This window comes from Rhinoraja longicauda, chromosome 25 (genome assembly GCF_053455715.1).
Source record: "Rhinoraja longicauda isolate Sanriku21f chromosome 25, sRhiLon1.1, whole genome shotgun sequence".
Classification (NCBI taxonomy): Eukaryota; Metazoa; Chordata; class Chondrichthyes; order Rajiformes; family Arhynchobatidae; genus Rhinoraja; species Rhinoraja longicauda.
This window is the reverse complement of record NC_135977.1, coordinates 8,132,378-8,153,399: the sequence shown is the minus strand read 5'-3', so window position 1 is coordinate 8,153,399 and position 21,022 is coordinate 8,132,378. Positions and strand designations below refer to the sequence as shown.

Below are 21,022 nucleotides of genomic sequence, written 5' to 3'. Positions count from 1 at the left end.
ATTTGGGGCGCTCTGTTTAAGCGCCAGGCAGGGCTGTGGATCGGACATCGGGGCTGCGTACCTGCGGCGGCACCTGTGGGCTCCGGGGTTGGGAGATGGAGCGCTGGGAGGGAGGGGAGCGGCCGCTGTGGGGTTAGAGTTACAGTCATAGAGTGATACAGCGTGGAAACAGGCCCTTTAGCCCAACTCGTCCACACCGGCCAACATGTCCCAGCCACTCGAGTCCCACCTGCCTGCGCTTGCCCACACCCCTCCAAACCTGGCCTAGCTGTTTAGGGGTTTGGACGCTGGACGGGGACCGTGTGTGTGTATACGCGTGCGTGTGTATGTGTATATGCGTGTGTGCGAATGCGCGTGTGAGTGTGTGCGTTTGCGTGTGTATATGTGTGCGTGTATATGAGTGTGTATGTGTATATGCATGTGTATATGTGTGTGTGCATGCGTTGTGTGTATATGCGTGTGTTTGAGTGTGTATATGTATGTGTGTATGCGTGAGTATGTATGTGTGTGCGTGTGCATGCCTGTGTGTATGTGTATATGCGTGTGTGTGTATGTATATGCGTGTGTGTGTATATGCGTGTGTATATGCGTGTGTGTATGTGTATATGCGTGTGTGTGTATGTATATGCGTGTGTGTGTATATGCGTGTGTGTATGTGTATATGCGTGTGTGTATGTGTATATGCGTGTGTGTATGTGTATATGCGTGTGTGTGTATATGCGTGTGTGTGTATATGCGTGTGTGTATGTGTATATGCGCGTGTGTGTGTGTGTGTGTGTATATGCGTGTGTGTGTATATATATGCGTATATGCGTGTGTATGTATGTGTATATGCGTGTGTGTATGTGTATATGCGTGTGTGTATGTGTATATGCGTGTGTGTATGTGTATATGCGTGTGTGTGTGTATATGCGTGTGTGTGTATATGCGTGTGTGTGTGTATATGCGTGTGTGTGTATGTGTGTGTGTATATGCGTGTGTGTGTGTGTATATGCGTGTGTGTATGTGTGTGCGTGTGCATACCTGTGTGTATGTGTATATGCGTGTGTGTATGTGTATATGCGTGTGTGTATGTGTATATGCGTGTGTGTGTATGTATATGCGTGTGTGTGTATATGCGTGTGTGTATATGCGTGTGTGTATGTGTATATGCGTGTGTGTATGTGTATATGCGTGTGTGTATGTGTATATGCGTGTGTGTATGTGTATATGTGTGTGTGTGTGTGAGGCGCCAGGTAGGTGGGAGTGGGGAAACATCACAATGTGGGGGCAGAGACAGGACGCGGCAACACCTATCGTGCAAATAAATACACGCCCAATGAAACACACCCGGCATCTGCTCGCCGCCCAATTCAAACGCCTGAGTTCAGTCCCACCTGGCGGCATGTTTCTTGTGGCGGCGTGTTTGCTCTGGCACTGCCTGCTGTCGGTGTGTGAGGGGGGGGTGAGCCCCGGGGGGGACACTCTGTGCCACCTGGTGTCCGGGGACTCTCTCACCTTCCTTGCCCGGCTGCGGGGCGGCGGCCCGGGTGGCCTCGCCCTCTTCCACACGCTGTGGAGCGGCCTGGAGCTGGAGAGGTGCACGGTACAGCCGGAGCTCCGCATCACCCGAGCCCACCTCGCCCTCTGCCTGGAGCGGCGGCGGCACCGACACCGACCACCCCCCGGGGAGGAGGGACGATCCCTCCGGCTGGGGGAACGGCTGCGGATCCTGCAGCGACTCGCCGCTGCCCGGTGCAGACTGACCGCCGGCCCGGCCTCACCCTGGGACCACCCGGGCAGGTGGGACAGGGAGAGAGAGAGAGAGAGAGGGGCCAGGCGCTACCGCCGGAGCTTGACCTGGACCGTCCCCGGGACCATTTGGTGCGGAGCTGGCGACTCCGCAGAAAACTTCAGCGACCTCGGTAAGAAATTCCCCAGCCCCACGTTGTAGGGTAACTTCTCCCTTCTCTTAACTTCAAGCAACATTTGCTTTCCCTCTCCGATCGACCCACAAAAAACTGGAGTAACTCAGCGGGTCAGGCAACATCTCTGGAGAGAAGGAACGGGTGACGTTTCGGGTCCAGACCCTGCCTGTCCCGCTGAGTTTCTCCTACATTTTGCGTCTATCTTCGGTTTAAACCAGCGCCTGAAGTTCGTTCCTACACATTGCTTGCTCTCTCTCTCCCCCTCTCCCTCCCTCCCCCTCTCCCTTTCCCCTTCCTAGTTCTCCGACCAGTCTGTCTGTCCCCCTGATTAAATTTCATCTGTTTCATTCGTTGTCACTTTATCCCAGCTAACAATGCATTTTCCTTGAACTACAGTGTAAGAAAATAACTGCAGATGCTGGTACAAATCGAAGGTATTTATTCACAAAATGCTGGAGTAAACTCAGCAGGTGGGGCAGCATCTCGGGAGAGAAGGAATGGGTGACGTTTCGGGTCGAGACCCTTCTTCAGACTGAACTACACCTTGAACTACACCTCTTTTGATGTCTCCTTTTCACACATTGCCCTTCCTTATCTCTGAGTCTCCCTCTCCCCTGACTCTCAGTCTGAAGAAGGGTTTCGACCCAAAACGTCGCCCATCATCCCATGACGTTGCCTGTTCCCGCTGATCATCCGGGTTCGATCCTGACTAGGGGTGCAGTTTGTATGTTCCCCCTGTGACCTGCGAGGTATCTCCGATTTCCTCCCACACTTCACAGAATGTACAGGTTTGCAGGCTAATTGGCTCGGTAAAAATTGTGAATGTTCCCTTGTGTGTGCAGGATAGTGTTAATGTGTTAATGACCTCTCAACTGAACAAAAATAACAAAACACCCTCCACAATAATGCAAAAAATGACAAGTATTCTTGCTACTAAACATCAAGTTACTGCATTACAATCCTGATCCAGGACACAGACAATAGACAATAGGTGCAGGAGTAGGCCATTCGGCCCTTCGAGCCAGCACCACCATTCAATGTGATCATGGCTGATCATTCTCACAGTCCCCAGCGATCCTGGAACTTCCCCCATGGTGCCCATGGACACTGAGTGTTTTTTATCAAGGGGCACCAGGGCACGGACGTAACCTTGGAAAAGGGGCGGGCGGTCAGCTCGGGCAGAGCCCTCTTCTGCCTGGCGTCATGACCCACCAATGGTCAGCTTGGCCAGGTCCAAACCAACCAGGACATCCTCTGATCTTCCCACTCCCCCTACGCACTGGGTGTCCGACGATTAGGATAGTGGGACTAAAGTGGAGCCAGAGGGCAAGGAGCAGCCCCTGCAGATATTCAAACAGAGGCTGCAACCTCACACACACCATGCATACATGGAACACAGACTCTTCCAGCCCACAGATGGTGACAGATGGTCGGTGCGTCTGTGAACCGGCTCAGCAATTTGTTGATAGACACAAAAAGCAGGAGTAACTCATCGGGTCAGACAGCACCTCTGGAGAAAAGGAATAGGTGACCTTTCTGGTTGAGACCCTTCTTCAGACTAAGAGTAAGGGGAAAGGGAAATGAGAAATACCTAGCCCACAGCTAACAATGGCCTGTTACCTTTATCATCATTACTTTTTTGCATATCTTTCATTCATTTGTTCTACAGTGCCCTCCACAATGTTTGGGACAAAGACCCATCATTTATTTATATGCCTCTGTACTCCACAATTTGAGATTTGTAATAGAAAAAATCACATGTGGTTAAAGTGCACATTGTCAGATTTTAATAAAGGCCATTTTTATACATTTTGGTTTCACCATGTAGAAATTACAGCAGTGTTTATGCATAGTCCCCCCATTTCTTGGCGCCATAATGTTTGGGACACAGCGATGTCATGTAAATGAAAGTAGTCATGTTTAGTATTTTGTTGCATATCCTTTGCATGCAATGACTGTTTGAAGTCTGTGATTCATGGACATCATCAGTTGCTGTGTGTCTTCTCTGGTGATGCTCTGCCAGGCCTGTATTGCAGCCATCTTTACCTTATGCTTGTTTTGTGGGCTAGTCCCTTGTTTTTTCTTCAGCATATAAAAGGCATGCTCAATTGGGTTCAGATTGGGTGATTGACTTGGCCACTCAAGAATTGACCATTTTTTAGCTTTGAAAAACTCCTTTGTTGCTTTAGCAGTATGTTTGGGATCATTGTCTTGCTGCAGAATGAACTGCCGGCCAATGAGTTTTAAAGCATTTGTTTGAACTTGAGCAGATAGGATTTGTCTATACACTTCAGAATTCATTATGCTACTACCATCAGCAGTTGTATCATCAATGAAGATAAGTGAGCCAGTACCTTCAGCAGCCATACATGCCCAGGCCATAACACCCCCACCACCGTGTTTCACAGATGAGGCGGTATGTTTGGATCATGGGCAGTTCCTTCTCTCCTCCATACTTTGCTCTTGCCATCACTCGGATATAAGTTAATCTTTGTCTCATTTGTCCACAAGACCTTTTTCCAGAACTGTGGTTGCTCTTTTAAGCACTTCTTGGCAAACTGTAACCTGGCCATCCTATTTTTGCGGCTAACCAGTGGTTTGCATCTTGCAGTGTTGCCTCTGTATTTATGTTCAAGAAGTTTTCTGCGGACAGTGGTCATTGACAAATCCACACCTGACTCCTGAAGAGTGTTTCTGATCTGTCGGGGCAGGTGTTTGGGGATTTTTCTTTATTATAGGGAGAATTCTTCTGTTATCAGCTGTGGAGGTCTTCCTTGGCCTGCCAGTCCCTTTGCGATTAGTGAGCTCACCAGTGCTCTCTTTCTTCTTAATGATGTTCCAAACAGTTGATTTTGGTGAGCCTAAGGTTCGGCTGATGTCCCTACCAGTTTTATTCTTGCTTCTCAGTCTCATAATGGCTTCTTTGACTTTCATTGGCACAACTTTGGTCCTCATGTTGATAAACAGCAATAAAAGTTTCCAAAGGTGAGGGAAATGCTGGAGGAAAGACTGGGTGCTGAGAGCTCTTTTATACCTGCATTAATGAGGCATTTAAACACACCTGAGCAATCACAAACACCTGTGAAGCCATGTGTCCCAAACATTATGGTGCCCTGAAATAGGGAGACTATGTATAAACACAGCTATAATGTCGACATGGTGAAACCAAAAATGAATAAAAATACCCTTTAATAAAATCTGACAATGTGCACTTTAACCACATGTGATTTTTTTCTATTACAAATCTCAAATTGTGGCGTACAGATGCAAATAAATAAATGATGGGTCTTTTTCCCAAATGTTATGGAGGGCACTGAATAATAATAATAATATAATATATTCCTTTATTCGTCCCACACCGGGGAAATTTACAGTGTTACAGCAGCAAAGTGGATAACAAGAGATCATTCGTTATAAATAAAAGATACCTTATCTCTCCTTATCACCTTCTATATCTCTTGTTTCCTTTCCCCCCCGACTCTGTCTGAGCAAAGGGTCTCGAAACAAAACGTCACCTTTTCCTTTTCTCCAGAGATGCTGTCTGGATTTACTGATTTACTGATTTACTCCACCTTTTTTGTCTATCCAGTTTAAACCAGCGTTTGCATTTCCTTCCTCCACATTTGCTCAGGAGTTTGTTGCATGGGACTGCTTGGTGTCACACCCTCCGCCCATGATCTCAATTTTGTGTGGCTGACCCTGTAATCTGAGACTAATTCTCTACATTGTGGATTTCTCCCAGAAATGGGACGTAGCCTCTGCCTCGTGAGGGGAGCTTGACTCGACAGGGACAGAACAACATATCCAGCACAAAGATAATGATACAAAATGCTGGAGTAACTCAGCGGGACAGACAGCATCTCTGGAGAGAAGGAATGGGTTATGTTTTGGGTCGAGAACCTTCTTCAGACTCGGTCTGAGTCTGAAGAAGGGTCACGACCCGAATCATTACCCATTCCTTCTCTCCAGAGAGGCTGCCTGTCCCGCTGAGTTACTCCAGCATTTTGCATCTATGGTTTAAACCAGCATCTGTAGTTCCTTCCTACACAATGACATATCTTGCGATAATCTTGCATTGGCCAACAAGAGTGTTTATCTTGACATCAGCCCACTCGAATTCCCCTCGTTGCTTTTCTCTGTGCATTTTTACAACCCACGTCTGAAGTTATTTGCTTTTGGCTTCCTTGCTATTTACAACAAATAAGTCAAGTCAAGTCAACTTTATTTGTCACGTACATATACAAGATGTGCAGTGAAATGAAAGTGGCAACGTCTGTGGATTGTGCTAAAACTACAAAACAGAATAGAATTTTTTTTAACACAAAAAATAAATTAATACAGTAAATTAAATTAGTCCCTGGTGAAATGAGAGTTATCAATCCTGATGGCCTGTGGGAAGAAACACCGTCTCATCCTCTCTGTTTTCACAGCGTGACAGCGGAGGCGTTTGCCTGACCGTAACAGCTGGAACGGTCCGTTGCTGAGGTGGTAGGGGTCCCCCATAATGTTGCTGGCTCTGGATCTGCACCTCTTGATGTATAGGTCCTGCAGGAGTGTAGTTCCCATAGTGCGTTCAGCCAAACGCACTACTCTCCACAGAGCCTTCCTGTCCTGGGCAGAGCTGTTCCCAAACCAGATTGTGATATTCCCGGACAAGATGCTTTCTACAGCCCCAGAGTAGAAGCACTGAAGGATCCTCAGAGAGACTCTGAATTTCCTCAACTGTCTGAGGTGGTAAAGGCGCTGCCTTGCCTTACTCACCAGTGCGGCAATGTGTGTTGTCCATGTCAGATCCTCTGTGATGTGGACTCCCAGGTATTTAAAGCTGCTCACTCTATCCGCAGTAATCCCATTTATCACCAGTGGCGTGTACGTCCTCGGATGTTGAGCCCTTCTAAAGTCTACAATCAGCTCCTTAGTTTTTGTGATATTCAAGAGGAGGCTGTTGAGAAGAGAAGAGCAAATCTTTCCCCTTTTGCAATTTTTGGGTGACAGGGAAAAGGTCAAGGATTAAATCCACGAGGTCCTCAGAAACACGGAGCAGTGTTAATGGGCACATTCATAGAATATGTGCTTTACGTGCCAGGCATCAACTGTGGCAAGCCACCAGACCCTCCAATGCTCTGGATCACAGTGTGAGTGGGTTTTGAATTAAGACAAAGATGACTTGGATGTGAATGACCCAAGACGGCACGGTGGCGCAGCTGGTAGAGCTGCTGCCACGCAGTGCCAGAGACCCAGGCTTGATGCAGACAGTGTCTATCTGTGTGGTATTTGCATTTTCTCCCTGTGAACGTGTGGATTTCCTCCGGGTGCTACGTTTTTCTCCCACATCTATTTGTAGGTTAATTGGCTTCGGAAAATTGCCCATCGGAACAAGGAACTGCAGGTGCCGGTTTACAGAAACAGACACACAATGCTGGAGTAACTCAGCAGGTCCTGGCAGCATCTCTGGAGAACATGGATAGGTGACGTTTCAGGTCACGACCCTTAAACATCACCTGGCCATGTTCTCCAGAAATGCCGTCTAACCCGCTGAGTTACGCCAGCACTTTGAGTTTGTAATTTGCCCCTAGTGTGTGGGGAAAGGATATGAAAATGGGATAACATACAACTAGTGTGAACAGGTGATCATTGCTTTGCATGGACTCGGTGGGCCGCAGGGCCTGTTTCCATATTGTTGCTTTCAATCAAACAAAAAAGCCCCAGATGTGTAACAGCACAAAGCCCTGGCTTACCCACGACTACTCCGTGTCTACTCTGTGGAAGACCTGGGGTTCCCTTCACACCTGGGATCCTGTAACCCTGCAGAGACTTTGCCCCCAGGACAGATGGGGGAGGCTGGAGCTTTGCATTTCAGAATCTGTGGCATTTTCTGCACAATTGGGTTTAATCATCACATTACTCACTTGGGGCAGAGCTGTTGCATCAGGTTACCAGGGGGGAAATGCTCTAACCTGTAAGCACTCAGAGATTGGATAATATGTTTCGTTTCGAGATACAGCAGGAAAATAGGCCACTGAGTCCGCGCCGACCAGCGATCCCCGCACATTGACACCACCCCACACACACTGGGGGCAATTTACAATTTTACCAAAGCCAATTAATACAATATATCTGTATTGTCATTGTACAGGGGTACAACGAGATTGGGAATGCGCCTCCCATACGATGCAATAATTTAATTAATTTAAACAACAACAATCCAACAAAACAAATTGTAACAGTTTTAAAACAGAATAAAGTGCAAGTAGATCTGTGCCGGTTCACTGTGCGATGTGACCATCCAGCTCAGCAGGACCGGTTCATAGCAGCTATGGCCCTGGGGATGAAGCTGTTCCTGTGTCTGGAGGTGCGGGCGTAGAAGGCCTTGTATCGTCTGCCCGATGGAAGGAGTTCGAACAGACTGTTGCAGGGGTGTGAAGAGTCTTTGTGGATGCTGGTGGCTTTTCTGAGGCATCGTGTGTTGTAGATGCCCTCCAAGGCTGGTAGCTGTGTTCCGATGATCCTCTACCTACAACCGATCACCTACAAACCTTCATGTCTTTGGAGAGTGGGAGGAAACCAAAGAGCTTGGAGAAAACCCACGCGGTCACGGTGAGAACGGAAAAACTCCGCACGGTACAGCACCCGTAGTCTGGATCGATCCCGGGTCTCACGCGCTGCAAGGCAGCAACTCTACCGCTGCGCCACCGTGCCGCCTTTCAAAGACACTCGTGCTGAATTGTCCATTTCCTGAGTCGTATTGGTAATCGGCGTTCCTCTCTTTAGGTATGTTCGATAAGACAGACTTCTGCTGCAGAGAACATGACCATTGTGCGCATAAAATTGCTGCCTTTGAATACAACTATGGCACGCGAAACTTCAGGTTACACACCGTTTCCCATTGTGATTGCGATTACAGGTAAGGTTGAAGCTATGAGTGTTAGACGACCACAAGAGAAGATGGGCTCATTCAAAAATCTTCACGTCGTGGGAATCGGGAAACAATGGTTTAATTTAGTTGAGTTCTTTGTCACGTGTTCCAAGGTACAGTGGAAAGCTTTTTTGTTGTGTGCAATCCAGTCAGCGAAAAGTCTATACAGTGTACAGATGCAGGGTACCTGATGGAAGAGGGAGTGAGGGTAAGAGAAGAGGTGAAGAGGGTGAGACTCGTCCTGCAGTGTGGTGTAGGTCAAGGTGATAAGTGATAAGAGCAGAATTAGGCCATTTAGCCCATTAACTGTACTCCGCCATTCAATCACGGCTGATCTATCTCTCCCTCCTAACTCCTATTCTCCTGCCTTCTCCCCATAATCCCGAACACTTGTACTATAGACAATAGACAATAGGTGCAGGAGTAGGCCATTCAGCCCTTCGAGCCAGCACCGCCATTCAATGCGATCATGGCTGATCACTCTCAATCAGTACCCCGTTCCTGCCTTCTCCCCATACCCCCTCACTCCGCTATCCTTAAGAGCTCTATCCAGCTCTCTCTTGAAAGCATCCAACGAACTGGCCTCCACTACCTTCTGAGGCAGAGAATTCCACACCTTCACCATTCTCTGACTGAAAAAGTTCTTCCTCATCTCCGTTCTAAATGGCCTACCCCTTATTCTTAAACTGTGGCCCCTTGTTCTGGACTCCCCCAACATTGGGAACATGTTTCCTGCCTCTAATGTGTCCAATCCCCTAATTATCTTATATGTTTCAATAAGATCCCCCCTCATCCTTCTAAATTCCAGTGTATACAAGCCCAATCGCTCCAGCCTTTCAACATACGACAGTCCCGCCATTCCGGGAATTAACCTAGTGAACCTACGCTGCACGCCCTCCATAGCAAGAATATCCTTCCTCAAATTAGGAGACCAAAACTGCACACAGTACTCCAGGTGCGGCCTCACCAGGGCCCGGTACAACTGTAGAAGGACCTCTTTGCTCCTATACTCAACTCCTCTTGTTATGAAGGCCAACATTCCATTGGCTTTCTTCACTGCCTGCTGTACCTGCATGCTTCCTTTCATTGACTGATGCACTAGGACACCCAGATCTCGTTGAACATCCCCTCTTCCTAACTTGACACCATTCAGATAATAATCTGCCTTTCTATTCTTACTTCCAAAGTGAATAACCTCACACTTATCTACATTAAACTGCATCTGCCATGTATCCGCCCACTCACACAACCTGTCCAAGTCACCCTGCAGCCTTATTGCATCTTCCTCACAATTCACACTACCCCCCCAGCTTAGTATCATCTGCAAATTTGCTAATGGTACTTTTAATCCCTTCGTCTAAGTACTAATCAAGAGTCTATCTATCTCTGCCTTCAAAAATATCCATTGACTTGGTCTCCACAGCTTCTGTGGCAAGGAATTCCACTGATTCACCATCACCTAAAGGACCGTCCTTTTACTTCTGAGGCCATGACCTCTAGTCCCGCACTCTCCCACGAGTGGGAACATCCTCTCCACATCCACTCTATCCAAGCCTTTCACTTGTGTAGATGGAGTCAGTGGAAGGATGGCCGGTTGCGTGATGGTCTGGGCTACGTCCACAATTGGTGAATGGGACGGGAGGAGTGTTCAAGATTCAAGATCAATTTATGGTCACGTGTACCAATGAAGGTACAGTGAAATTTGAGTTGCCATACAGCCATACGAAGTAAAAAGCAACAAGACACACAGCCACATCAAATAAAATTGAACATAAACATCCACCACAGCGGATTCCACATTCCTCACTGTGATGGAAGGTAATAAAGTTCAATCAACTTCCTCTTTGTTCACCCGCGGCCGGGGCTGTTGAACCGTCCACAGTCGCCGCTGCCGACTGTCCGAGGCTCTCGCGTCGGGGTGATCGAAACTCCGGCGTCGGGGCGGATGAAACATTCTCCGCGGCATGGAGCTCCCGAGTGGGCCTCTTCTTACCAGAGACCGCGGGCTTCACGATGTTAGAATCCACAGGCCCCGCGGTTGGAGCTCTCCACCGTCGACCCTCGGCAAAGGATGGCAGCTCCCCGACGTTAAGGTCCGTGCCACGCCCGTGGCATGAAGCGCTGAGCCGGTCTCCAGGAAAGGCCGCCAACTCCTCAATGGAGATATCGGCACCCAGGGGTTTACTCAGTGGAGTTGTTGTAAGGAATCGAGGGATGGTGCTTGGTTGGAAACTAGGAAGGCTGGCTCAGTGGACCTTTGGGAGGATGCCAAAAGTGTCAAAAGGATGGAACAGCAAGTTAGTTAAGCATTATTTAAGTTGCAAATGTAGATCGATTGAATGACTGAAAGATACACCATGGAAACAGGCTCTTTGGCTGTGTGACAAGCACTAGTCATTGCAGCAGCCCACGAGTCACATCTAGCCAACTTTCAAAAGATTCATTTAGTTCCACTCTATGCTTTCTGCCTTTAGACTTTGCTTTAGACTTTAGTGATACAGCGCGGAAACAGACACTTCGGCCCACGGAGTCCGCGCCAACCAGCGATCACCCCGTACGCTAACACTACCCTACGCTACCGAGGCCATTTAACCTACAAACGAGTACGTCTTTGGTGTGTGGGAGGAAATCGGAGCACTCGGAGAAAACTCACGGGGTCGCAGGGAGAACGTACAAACTCCGCACAGACAGCACGCAGATTTGGGATCAAAACCTGGTCTCCGGTGCTGTAAGGTGCCATCTTGCCACCCTATAATTTATAGATATGACTGGAATTGAGTTATGGGAGGCAGTGCTTTGGCTGAGGTAAAAGATCAACTGTAATATTATTGAAGAACAGAGCAGAACCAAGGTACAAAAGAGTCTTGTCCTATTTTATAAAAAGATACCCAAGACAATAGACAACGTTGAACGTTTGAGCTTGCTTGGTTAGATGAGGGAAGGAAAAGAAGACGAAGTGAAGGTAATGTAGGCTCTCCCTATTAAGAGATTTTCTAGTTGGGAGAACATTTGGTGAAGAAGAAAAATCCGAATCCTTTTTTATTTTATTTTTTATTTTTTTGCTGATCAGGTTCAAGAAATGTCTGCTTGGTGTGAATAATACACTCTCCACGGTGGTTGGAATAACTTTCTTCAACCTACTCCAGGTTCCCTGTTTCATTTTGAAACCAGTTAAACATTGTGTAAAGAAGTCGTGGTTGAGCGGGTGAGTGTCCCAGCATCTTTTCTTTCCTCTCGTGTACCTCAAACCACCTGCGGATAATATTTCTGAGATGTGTTCATGGGTACTATTGTACCCTCGCGGGTGCAGGATAGTGTTGATAAACGGGTATCGCTGGTCGGCGCTGACCCAGTGGGCTGAAGGGCCTGTTTCCACACTGTATCTAAACGAAACTAAACTAAAAAGATGCTGCATGACCTGAGTTTAGTTTAGAGATACAGTGTGGATACAGGCACCTTTAGTACACTGAGTCTGCGCTGACTAGTTCTATCCTACACACTTGGGGCAATTTGCAGAAGCCAATTAGTCTACAAAACCGGCATGTCTTTGGAATGTGGAATGTATGCAGTTACTGGGAGAACGTACAAAATCTGTATAAACTCTGTACAGACTGAAAGGCAACAACTCTACCACTGGGCCACCCTTTCCGTTTAGAAATCTAAAACTTGTTAATGTCTGCAGATGATTTTAGATTTAGATTTAGATTTAGAGATACAGATGCATGTAAAATAATTATGTGCCGCCCAAGTTACTCCAGCACTGTATGTCCTTTGTATTAACCAGCATCTGCAGTTCTTTGTTTCTACATACTAAGTGTTGAATATGAGGTTGCTTTGTGTGGAGGCTGGGATACAGGAGAACCAATTGGAAGCACTTGAAGGCACAAACGTCTCCTCAACTGGGCGGCAAGGTGGCACAGCGGTAGAATTGCTGCCTTACATCACCAGAGTCCTGGCTTTTGTTCCTAACTATGCCTGGTGTCTGTACGGAGTTTGTCTGTTCTCCCCGTGACCTGCTTGGGTTTTCTCTGGGATCTCGGGTGTCCTCCTACACTCCAAAGACGTGCAGGTTTGGAGGTTAATTGGCTTGGTAAAAATTGTAAATTGTCCCTAGTGTGTGCAGGATAGAGTTGATGTGTAGGGATCGCTGGTCGGCACGGACCTGTTGGGATCCTTGCTGTATCTCTAAACTAAACTGAACTGAACTGCATTTTAATGGGTTTGTCTGTGTGTTTCTCCTCTTCCCATGCCATCTCTGTGTCCATAACAGTTGTCAAGTCACTGAGGTTGTGCCCATGGCCATTTTCCACCCTCAGTCCGCATATCACTACACCCAGCCCCCTGCGGGTGGCGCCGGAGTGGGATTGTGGCCTACACCCACAGGCAGCCCAATGACAACCACTCGAGTGAACCAAAATGGCAGCGGATTTGTTTACCCGTCTTCACGGCTCGACACGGCGCAGGGAGCCCAAAGTATGAACAAAAAGAAATGCAAGAAGTGCGGCGGTCACCAGAAGCAAGAAGCCAAAGCTCCTTCTCACGACGTTTTGAAGTGGAGAGCAGGTACACTGGAACCTGGAAGTGTAAATTTTAACCAGGCCATTGAGCAGATTTCGATGGAAAATTCATTTCTTGTTGGCCTAGAGGGGCAGGGAGTTTCCACCAAAACTTTTACAGAGAAATGAATCCGCTTTAATTAGTAGGTCTGGAACAGTGGATACAATAGATGAGGTTGGAGGAGGTGCAGGTGAACCTCTGCCTCACCTGGAAGAGGTTCACCTGCACCTCCTCCAACCTCATCTATGGTACCTGCTGTTCCAGATGTCAACTTCTCTACATCGGCGAGACCAAACACAGGCTCGGTGATCATTTCACTCAACACCTTCGCTCAGTCCGCCTTAACCAACCTGATAGACAATAGACAGCAGACAATAGGTGCAGGAGGAGGCCATTCGGCCCTTCGAGCCAGCACCGCCATTCAATGTGATCATGGCTGATCATTCTCATTCAGTACCCCGTTCCTGCCTTCTCCCCATACCCCCTGACTCCGCTATCCTTAAGAGCTCTATCCAGCTCTCTCTTGAATGCATTCAGAGAATTGGCCTCCACTGCCTTCTGAGGTTCCACTGATCTCCCGGTGGCTCAGCACTTCAACTCCCCCTCCCACTCCCAATCTGACTTTTCTGTCATGGACCTCCTCCAGTGCCACCGCAAATTGGAGGAACAGCACCTTATATTTCGCTTGGGCAGCTTACAGCCCGGCGGTATGAACATTGATTTCTCTAACTTCAGATAGTTCCTCTGTCCCTCTCTTTCCCCTCCCCCTTTCCATTTCTCCCACTGTCTTCCTGTCTCCCACTACATCCTTTCTTTGTGCCGCCCACTCCCCTGACATCAGTCTGAAGAAGGGTCTCGACTCAAAACGTCACCCATTCCTTCTCTCCTGAGATGCTGCCTGACCTGCTGAGTCACTCCAGCATTTTGTGATGCCTTCGATTTGTACCAGCACCTGCAGTTATTTTCCAGTTCTGGTTGTCCCATTACAAGAAAGATATGGAGGCTGTTGAAAGGGTGCAGAGGATGTTTACAAGAATGATATTTATTCACAAAATGCTGGAGTAACTCAGCAGGTCAGGCAGCATCTCGGGAGAGAAAGAATGATGCCTGGATTAGGGAGTATTAACCCCAATGAGAGGTTAGACAGGCTTGGATTGATTTCTCTGGAATCCAGGGATAGAAATATATAAAATTACTAGACCAAGTGGACCCTTTGGGCCCAAACCTCTCCTGCATTGGTGCAGCACCCTGTCCTCCTCCCCTCCTCCCCTCTCTCCTCAACTCCCCTCTTCCTTCTCCCCCATTCCCCCCTCCTCCCCTCCCCTCCTTTTAAACTTTAAAATGTGAATAACTTTAAAAATATAAGACCGATTTCAATAAAACGACTTGCATTATCACTAAAGTGACAATGGTGAATAAGGTGGGCCTAAAATTGTCGCGCTATCGTGTACCATTTTGGCTGAAGTTCAGTCACAAACAAGATAACAAACGAGAGTTTTAGTATATAGATGAGAGGCATCGATAGGGTAGATGGTGAGAACCTTTCTCCCAGGCTGGAAATGTCCAACACTGGGGGGCACAGCTATAAGATGAGAGGAGGAAAGTTTAATGGAGATGCATGGAGCAAGTTTTTAAACACAGAAGGTGGTGGGGGCCTGGAACGCATTGCCAGGGGTGGTGGTAGAGATAGATATAATAGTGGCATTTAAGAGGCTTTTAGATAGGCACACGGAAGTGCAGGGAAAAGAGGGATATGGAACAGACACATGTAGATTAGATCGGTTTAACTTAGCATCATGTTTCCACCCTCTGTTGAAAAAAAATGCATGTCAGATTCCTGTTAAACCTTTCCACTCTTGCCCCTTGAAAAACAGATCATGCAAGGATTTTCCCAAAAGTGAGTAAATTGAAGGAGAAAGCCGAATCTCCATGCAGTCTCCAGGGCAGACTCCAATGCCCGGAATGGCGGGACTGTCGTATGTTGAAAGACTGGAGCGACTAGGCTTGTAGACACTGGAATTTAGAAGGATGAGAGGGGATCTTATCGAAACATATAAGATTATTAAGGGGTTGGACACATTAGAGGCAGGAAACATGTTCCCAATGTTTGGGGAGTCCAGAACCAGGGTCCACAGTTTAAGAATAAGGGGTATGCCGTTTAGAACGGAGATGAGGAAAAACATTTTTAGTCAGAGAGTTGTAAATCTGTGGAATTCTCTGCTTCAGAAGGCAGTGGAGGCCTTCTGAATGCATTCAAGAGAGAATGAATTCTCTGAATGCATTCAAGATAGAGCTAGATATAGCTCTTAAGGATAGCGGAGTCAGGGGGTATGGGGAGAAGGCAGGAACGGGGTACTGTTTTGGTCTCCAAATTTGAGGAAGGATATTCTTGCTATGGAGGGCGTGCAGCGTAGGTTCACTAGGTTAATTCCCGGAATGGCGGGACTGTCGTATGTTGAAAGGCTGGAGCGATTGGGCTTGTATACACTGGAATTTAGAAGGATGAGGGGGGATCTTATTGAAACATATAAGATAATTAGGGGATTGGACACATTAGAGGCAGGAAACATGTTCCCAATGTTGGGGGAGTCCAGAACAAGGGGCCACAGTTTAAGAATAAGGGGTAGGCCATTTAGAACGGAGATGAGGAAGAACTTTTTCAGTCAGAGAGTGGTGAAGGTGTGGAATTCTCTGCCTCAGAAGGCAGTGGAGGCCAGTTCGTTGGATGCTTTCATTGTCTATTATTGTCTATTGAATGGTGGTGCTGGCTCGAAGGGCCGAATGACCTACTCCTGCACCTATTGTCTATTGTCAATGCTATTTATGGCTCATTCTACAGATAGTTCCAGAACCTGCAAATGTTACAGATCTCTGGATCGGTGTGAGCACAAGATCTTGCCCTGGGAATTCAAGTTCTCGCATTACAACCAGGAGCCCAAGACCCTCTATCACTGCGCCTGCACCAGAAGGTAAATCTACTCCTCCACTGCTCATGTGTAGGAAGGAACTGCAGATGCTGGTCTACACCGAAGATCGACACAAAACGCTGGAGTAACTCAGCGAGTCAGGCCGCAAGAAGAAGGGTTCCGACCCGAAATGTCACCTATTCTTTCTCTCCAGAGATGCTGCCTGATCTGCTGAGTTACTCCAGCATTTTATGTCTATCCTCCACTGGTTATTTTGGTTGTTGGGGCTGGGCCTGATCCCGTTTTGCCACGGTTCAGAGTATACTGCATGCTGTCTGTGTGGAGTTTGCATGTTCTCCCTGGTTTCTTCTTGGTGCTCCGTTGTTAAGATTGGCCCTCCCTTCATTAATACATTAAACATGATTGGAACTTGACGGAATATCTATGTAAATGTTGTCATGTTTTCTCTGATTCTCTTAACTTTAGGGTGTCACGTCTATGAGCAGATTAAAAATCTTCCTTGATTTCAATGACTCAATGATACTTTACTAATTTTCTCTGTTACATCTGTTACATGCAACACTAATTTCTTGATTTGTCACACGTTTAATGCGACAACTACGCTTTGACCTCTAACTGACTCCCAATAATGTTTTCTGCCCTTTGGTAATTTTTACCATGATTCAATTCTACACCATGTTCTGACAAGCCAAGATCTTTTCTCACTATTACACTGATGTCTCCCATTATTTATTTTTAGATTTTTAGAGATACAGCGCGGAAACAGGCCCTTCGGCCCACTGAGTCCGCGCCGCCCAGCGATCCCCGCACATTAACACTATCCTACACACACTAGGGACAATTTTTACATTTACCCAGTCAATTAACCTACGTACCTGTACGTCTTTGGAGTGTGGGAGGAAACCGAAGATCTCGGAGAAAACCCACGCAGGTCACGGGGAGAACGTACAAACTCCGTACAGACGGCGCCCATAGTCAGGATCGAACCTGAGTCTCTGCCACTGCATTTGCTGTAAGGCAGCAACTCTACCGCTGCGCCACCATTCTGACAAGCCAAGATCTTTTCTCACTATTGCACTGATGTCTTCCATTATTGATGGTGAAATGCCAGCCTCCATTTTCTTCCTGCCATGTTCTTTTCTAAATGTTGAAAAGTCTAGAATATTTACTTCCCATAGACCAAATCCCACCATTACCTCTTCCTGTGTTTTGAGAACCACTATGTACAAAACAAATGGGAATTTTGATTAAGCTTTTGAAGGATCTGTATGAGAGATCTCGATCCAAAGATGGCTGCAATCAACCATGCATAAAGCTGTGTCTGGCCTTGAAATATAATGTATCTTCCCTACAGCTGGGAAAATTGGTAGATTGCACCTCACTTTAACCCTGTGAGAAGAAAGAATATAATAATTAATCGTTAATGCAGAGTTTGTAAGTATTAGTAAGATATGTCAAGACAAGTCCATCAAATAACGATGAGACGGATTACAGGAAGGAGATTGAGAACCTCATGTCCTGGTGCCGAGACAACAACCTTTCAACGTCAACAAGACAAAAGAGAGAGTGATTGACTTCAGGAAGCGAAGTGGAACACGTATCCCAGTTGGCATTGATTGTGCTGAAGTAGAGATGGTTGAAAACTTCAAATTCCTCTGAGTTAATATCACCAACAACTCCTGGATGACCCATATTGCAGCAATGACCAAGCAGGCACAACAACGCCTCTACTTCCTTAGAAGGCTTAGGAGGTTTGGCACGTCCGTGGCAACCCTCACCCACTTCTACAGATACACCATAGAAAGCATTTTATCCGATGCATCACAGCGTGGTTTGGGCACAGCTCCATCCAGGACCGTAAGAAATTGCAGCGAGTTGTGGACGCAGCCCAGACCATCACACAAACCAACCTCCCTTCTATTGACTCCATTTATACCCCACGCTGCCTCGGCATGGCCAGCAGCATAATCAAGGATGAGTCGCACCCTGGCCACTCCCTCTTCTCCACTCTCCCACCAGGCAAAAGGTATAGAAGTGTGAAATCGCACACCTCCAGATTCAGGGACAGTTTCTTCCCAGCTGTTATCAGGCAACAACCATCTTACCACAACCAGAGAGCAGTGCTGAACTACTATCTGCCTCTTTGATGTCCCTCGGACTATCCTTGCCAGACTTTGCTTTGCACTAAACGTTGTTCCCTTATGTATCTATACACTGTAAATGGATTGATTGTAATCATGTGTTGTAGCACGCCACAAAAAGCTTTTCACTGTATCTCGGTGCACGTGACAATATACTAAACTGAACTGATGTCCTCTCTTCATTAATACATTAAATATAATTGGGACTTGACGGAGTACCTATGTCAATTTTGTCACGTCTTCTCTGATTCTCTCAACTTTAGGTTGGCAAAACGGATGAAGTGGGGAGTTAACGTGAACAGGGTGGAGGAACTGTTCTCCAAATTTGTGTCGCTCAATTGTTTCCAGCTGAAGTTGTCGTCGAAGAACTGCAACCAAGAAGAACTTGTTGGGTATGTTCAGTGTTTGACTGTGGCCGCTATGCCTCGGTTTGGAGGGAAAGGGTCTGGAAGGTAAATGTTCAAACGTGGGGTCATTAAAACGATGGGAAGTTCTAAAAGGCACATGTGTGACATTTTGTGGAAGGCACAGGAGCGAAGCTTCCATGGCCTTTATTATCCTTTGAAGCCAAACAGTGCCTGATCAACAATGTACCTGAAAGGCAAGATCTTGACTCTGGGTGGAGTTTGCACGATCTCCCAGTGACCGTGTGGGTTTTCTCCAGGTGCTCCGGTTTCCTCCCACATCCCACAGGTGTGTAGCTTTGTAGGTTAATTGGCCCTCTGTAAATTGCCCCTGGTGTGTAGGGAGTGGATGTGAAAGTGACATAACGTAGAACTAATGTGAATGGCTGATTGATGGTCGGCGTGGGCCAAAGGGTCTGCTTCCATGCTGTATCTCTAAACAAACTGCCGATTAGTCATTGTAGAGCACAGAAACAGGCCTTTCGGCACACCTTTCCATGCTGGCCAAGTTGGCATACTGGGCTAGTCACGTTTGCCTACATTTGGCTCGTACTGAAGCAAAAGAGAATGGGGAAAATGCCCGGCGGATCGGGAAGCGTCTGTGGAGGGTTTTACCAATTAGTATGGCTGTCAGAGGTTATGGGGAGTTCCACCGAAGGGATGAACGATAAAACCCCTTGGGAGAAACCCCGTAGCCTTGGGCAGCCCCTCATCCCTGTCCACCTAGTGCCGAGGGGGATGACCCAAGGAGTGGCCTAATCCCCAGGGACCGCCACGGGCTTGTGAATCGGCACATGGGTATGCAGGGAATGGAAGGCTATGGATTATCGGCAGATAAGATTTATTTCGCTTGGTGTCATGTTTGGGCATGGACACAAGCTGCACAGTTGTGCAGCGGTAGAGTTACTTTCTTACAGCGCCAGAGGCCCGGGTTTGATCCTGACCACTGGTGCTTGTCTGTAGGGAGTTCGTACTTTCTCCCCGTGACCTGTATACGTTTTCTCCAAGATCTTTGGTTTCCTCCCACACTCCAACGACTTGCAGGTTTGTAGGTTAATTGGCTTGGTACAAATATAACATTTTCCCTAGTGTGTGTGGAGTGGTGTTAATGTGCGGGGTTCGGTGCGGACTGAGTGGGCCGAAGGGCCTGTTTCCATGCTGCATCTCTAAACTAAACCAAACTCCATGTCGGCATGGATTTGGTGGGCCGAAGGGCCGGAAGGAGTTGCTTAGTTTTCTCTACACTAAAGTGAGTGTGATCTCATTCTGGCTGAGTAAATGTCTTCAAAACTGCCAAGGCATCAGCAGTCACTCACCATACTCCACCTGATTTGCCTTTCAGGTGTAAAAATCGATCCAGTTCCCCCATGGCTATTCTTTTCAAACCGAGATACCTCCAGAGGTTTCTGAAAGTTCGGAGGACTGCAGAGGAATCACTGTACCCGTTACCAGATGAGCAGGAAAGCAACCAGAACGCCACATTTAACAGCACAGACTCTGTTAAACTGTATGACAAGTGTTTGCAGATGATTCGTGCTTTAACTGTAAAGCCTTAAAGGCCACTTTGTGGGCCACACTAGCACGGGTTGTGCTTTGTGAATGTTACATGGCTCCATGAGTCTCCCTTGCGGAAGTTACTCCAGCATTTCATGTCTATCTTTGGTATCAACCAGCATAGAGTCATACAGTGTGGAAACAGGCCCTTCTGCCCAACTTGCACACACTAACCAACTTGTTCCATCCCAGCTGCCCGCGCTTGGCCCATAACCCTCTAAACCTATAGAGAATAAAAGGACATGCCTTCGGAAAGGAAATGAGGAGGGATTTCTTTAGTCAGAGGGTGGTGAATCTGTGGAATCTTCTGAAGGCTGTGGAGGCCAAGTAATTGGATATTTTTATGGCAGAGATTGATTAGTAAGGGTTTCACAGGTTGCGGGGCAAAGGCAGGAGAATGGGGTTGAGAGGGAAAGATAGATCACCCATGATTGAATGGCGGAGTAGACTTGATGGGCCGAATGGCATAATTCTGCTCCTTCAGCTGAAGATGGGTCTCGACCCGAAACGTCCCCCATTCCTTCTCTCCAGAGATGCTGCCTGTCCCGCTTAGTTACTCCAGGTTTTTGTGTCTATCTTCAGCACAAGCATTGTTGGCCGAAGGGCCTGTTCCTGT

The 21,022-nt window shown here is 47.3% G+C and overlaps 1 protein-coding gene across 1 annotated transcript; it reads left to right on the top strand.

Moving 5' to 3' along the window:
- The first annotated feature begins 1,318 nt into the window (after positions 1-1,318).
- On the top strand, positions 1,319-20,544 carry pla2g3 (phospholipase A2 group III). The gene is made up of 7 exons (XM_078421843.1): positions 1,319-1,904; positions 8,679-8,811; positions 11,894-12,028; positions 13,094-13,386; positions 16,220-16,349; positions 18,712-18,840; positions 20,195-20,544. Exons 1-7 carry the CDS (start codon positions 1,319-1,321, stop codon positions 20,406-20,408), a joined length of 1,620 nt encoding a protein of 539 aa, XP_078277969.1. The 3' UTR covers positions 20,409-20,544.
- The last annotated feature ends 478 nt before the right edge of the window (positions 20,545-21,022 follow it).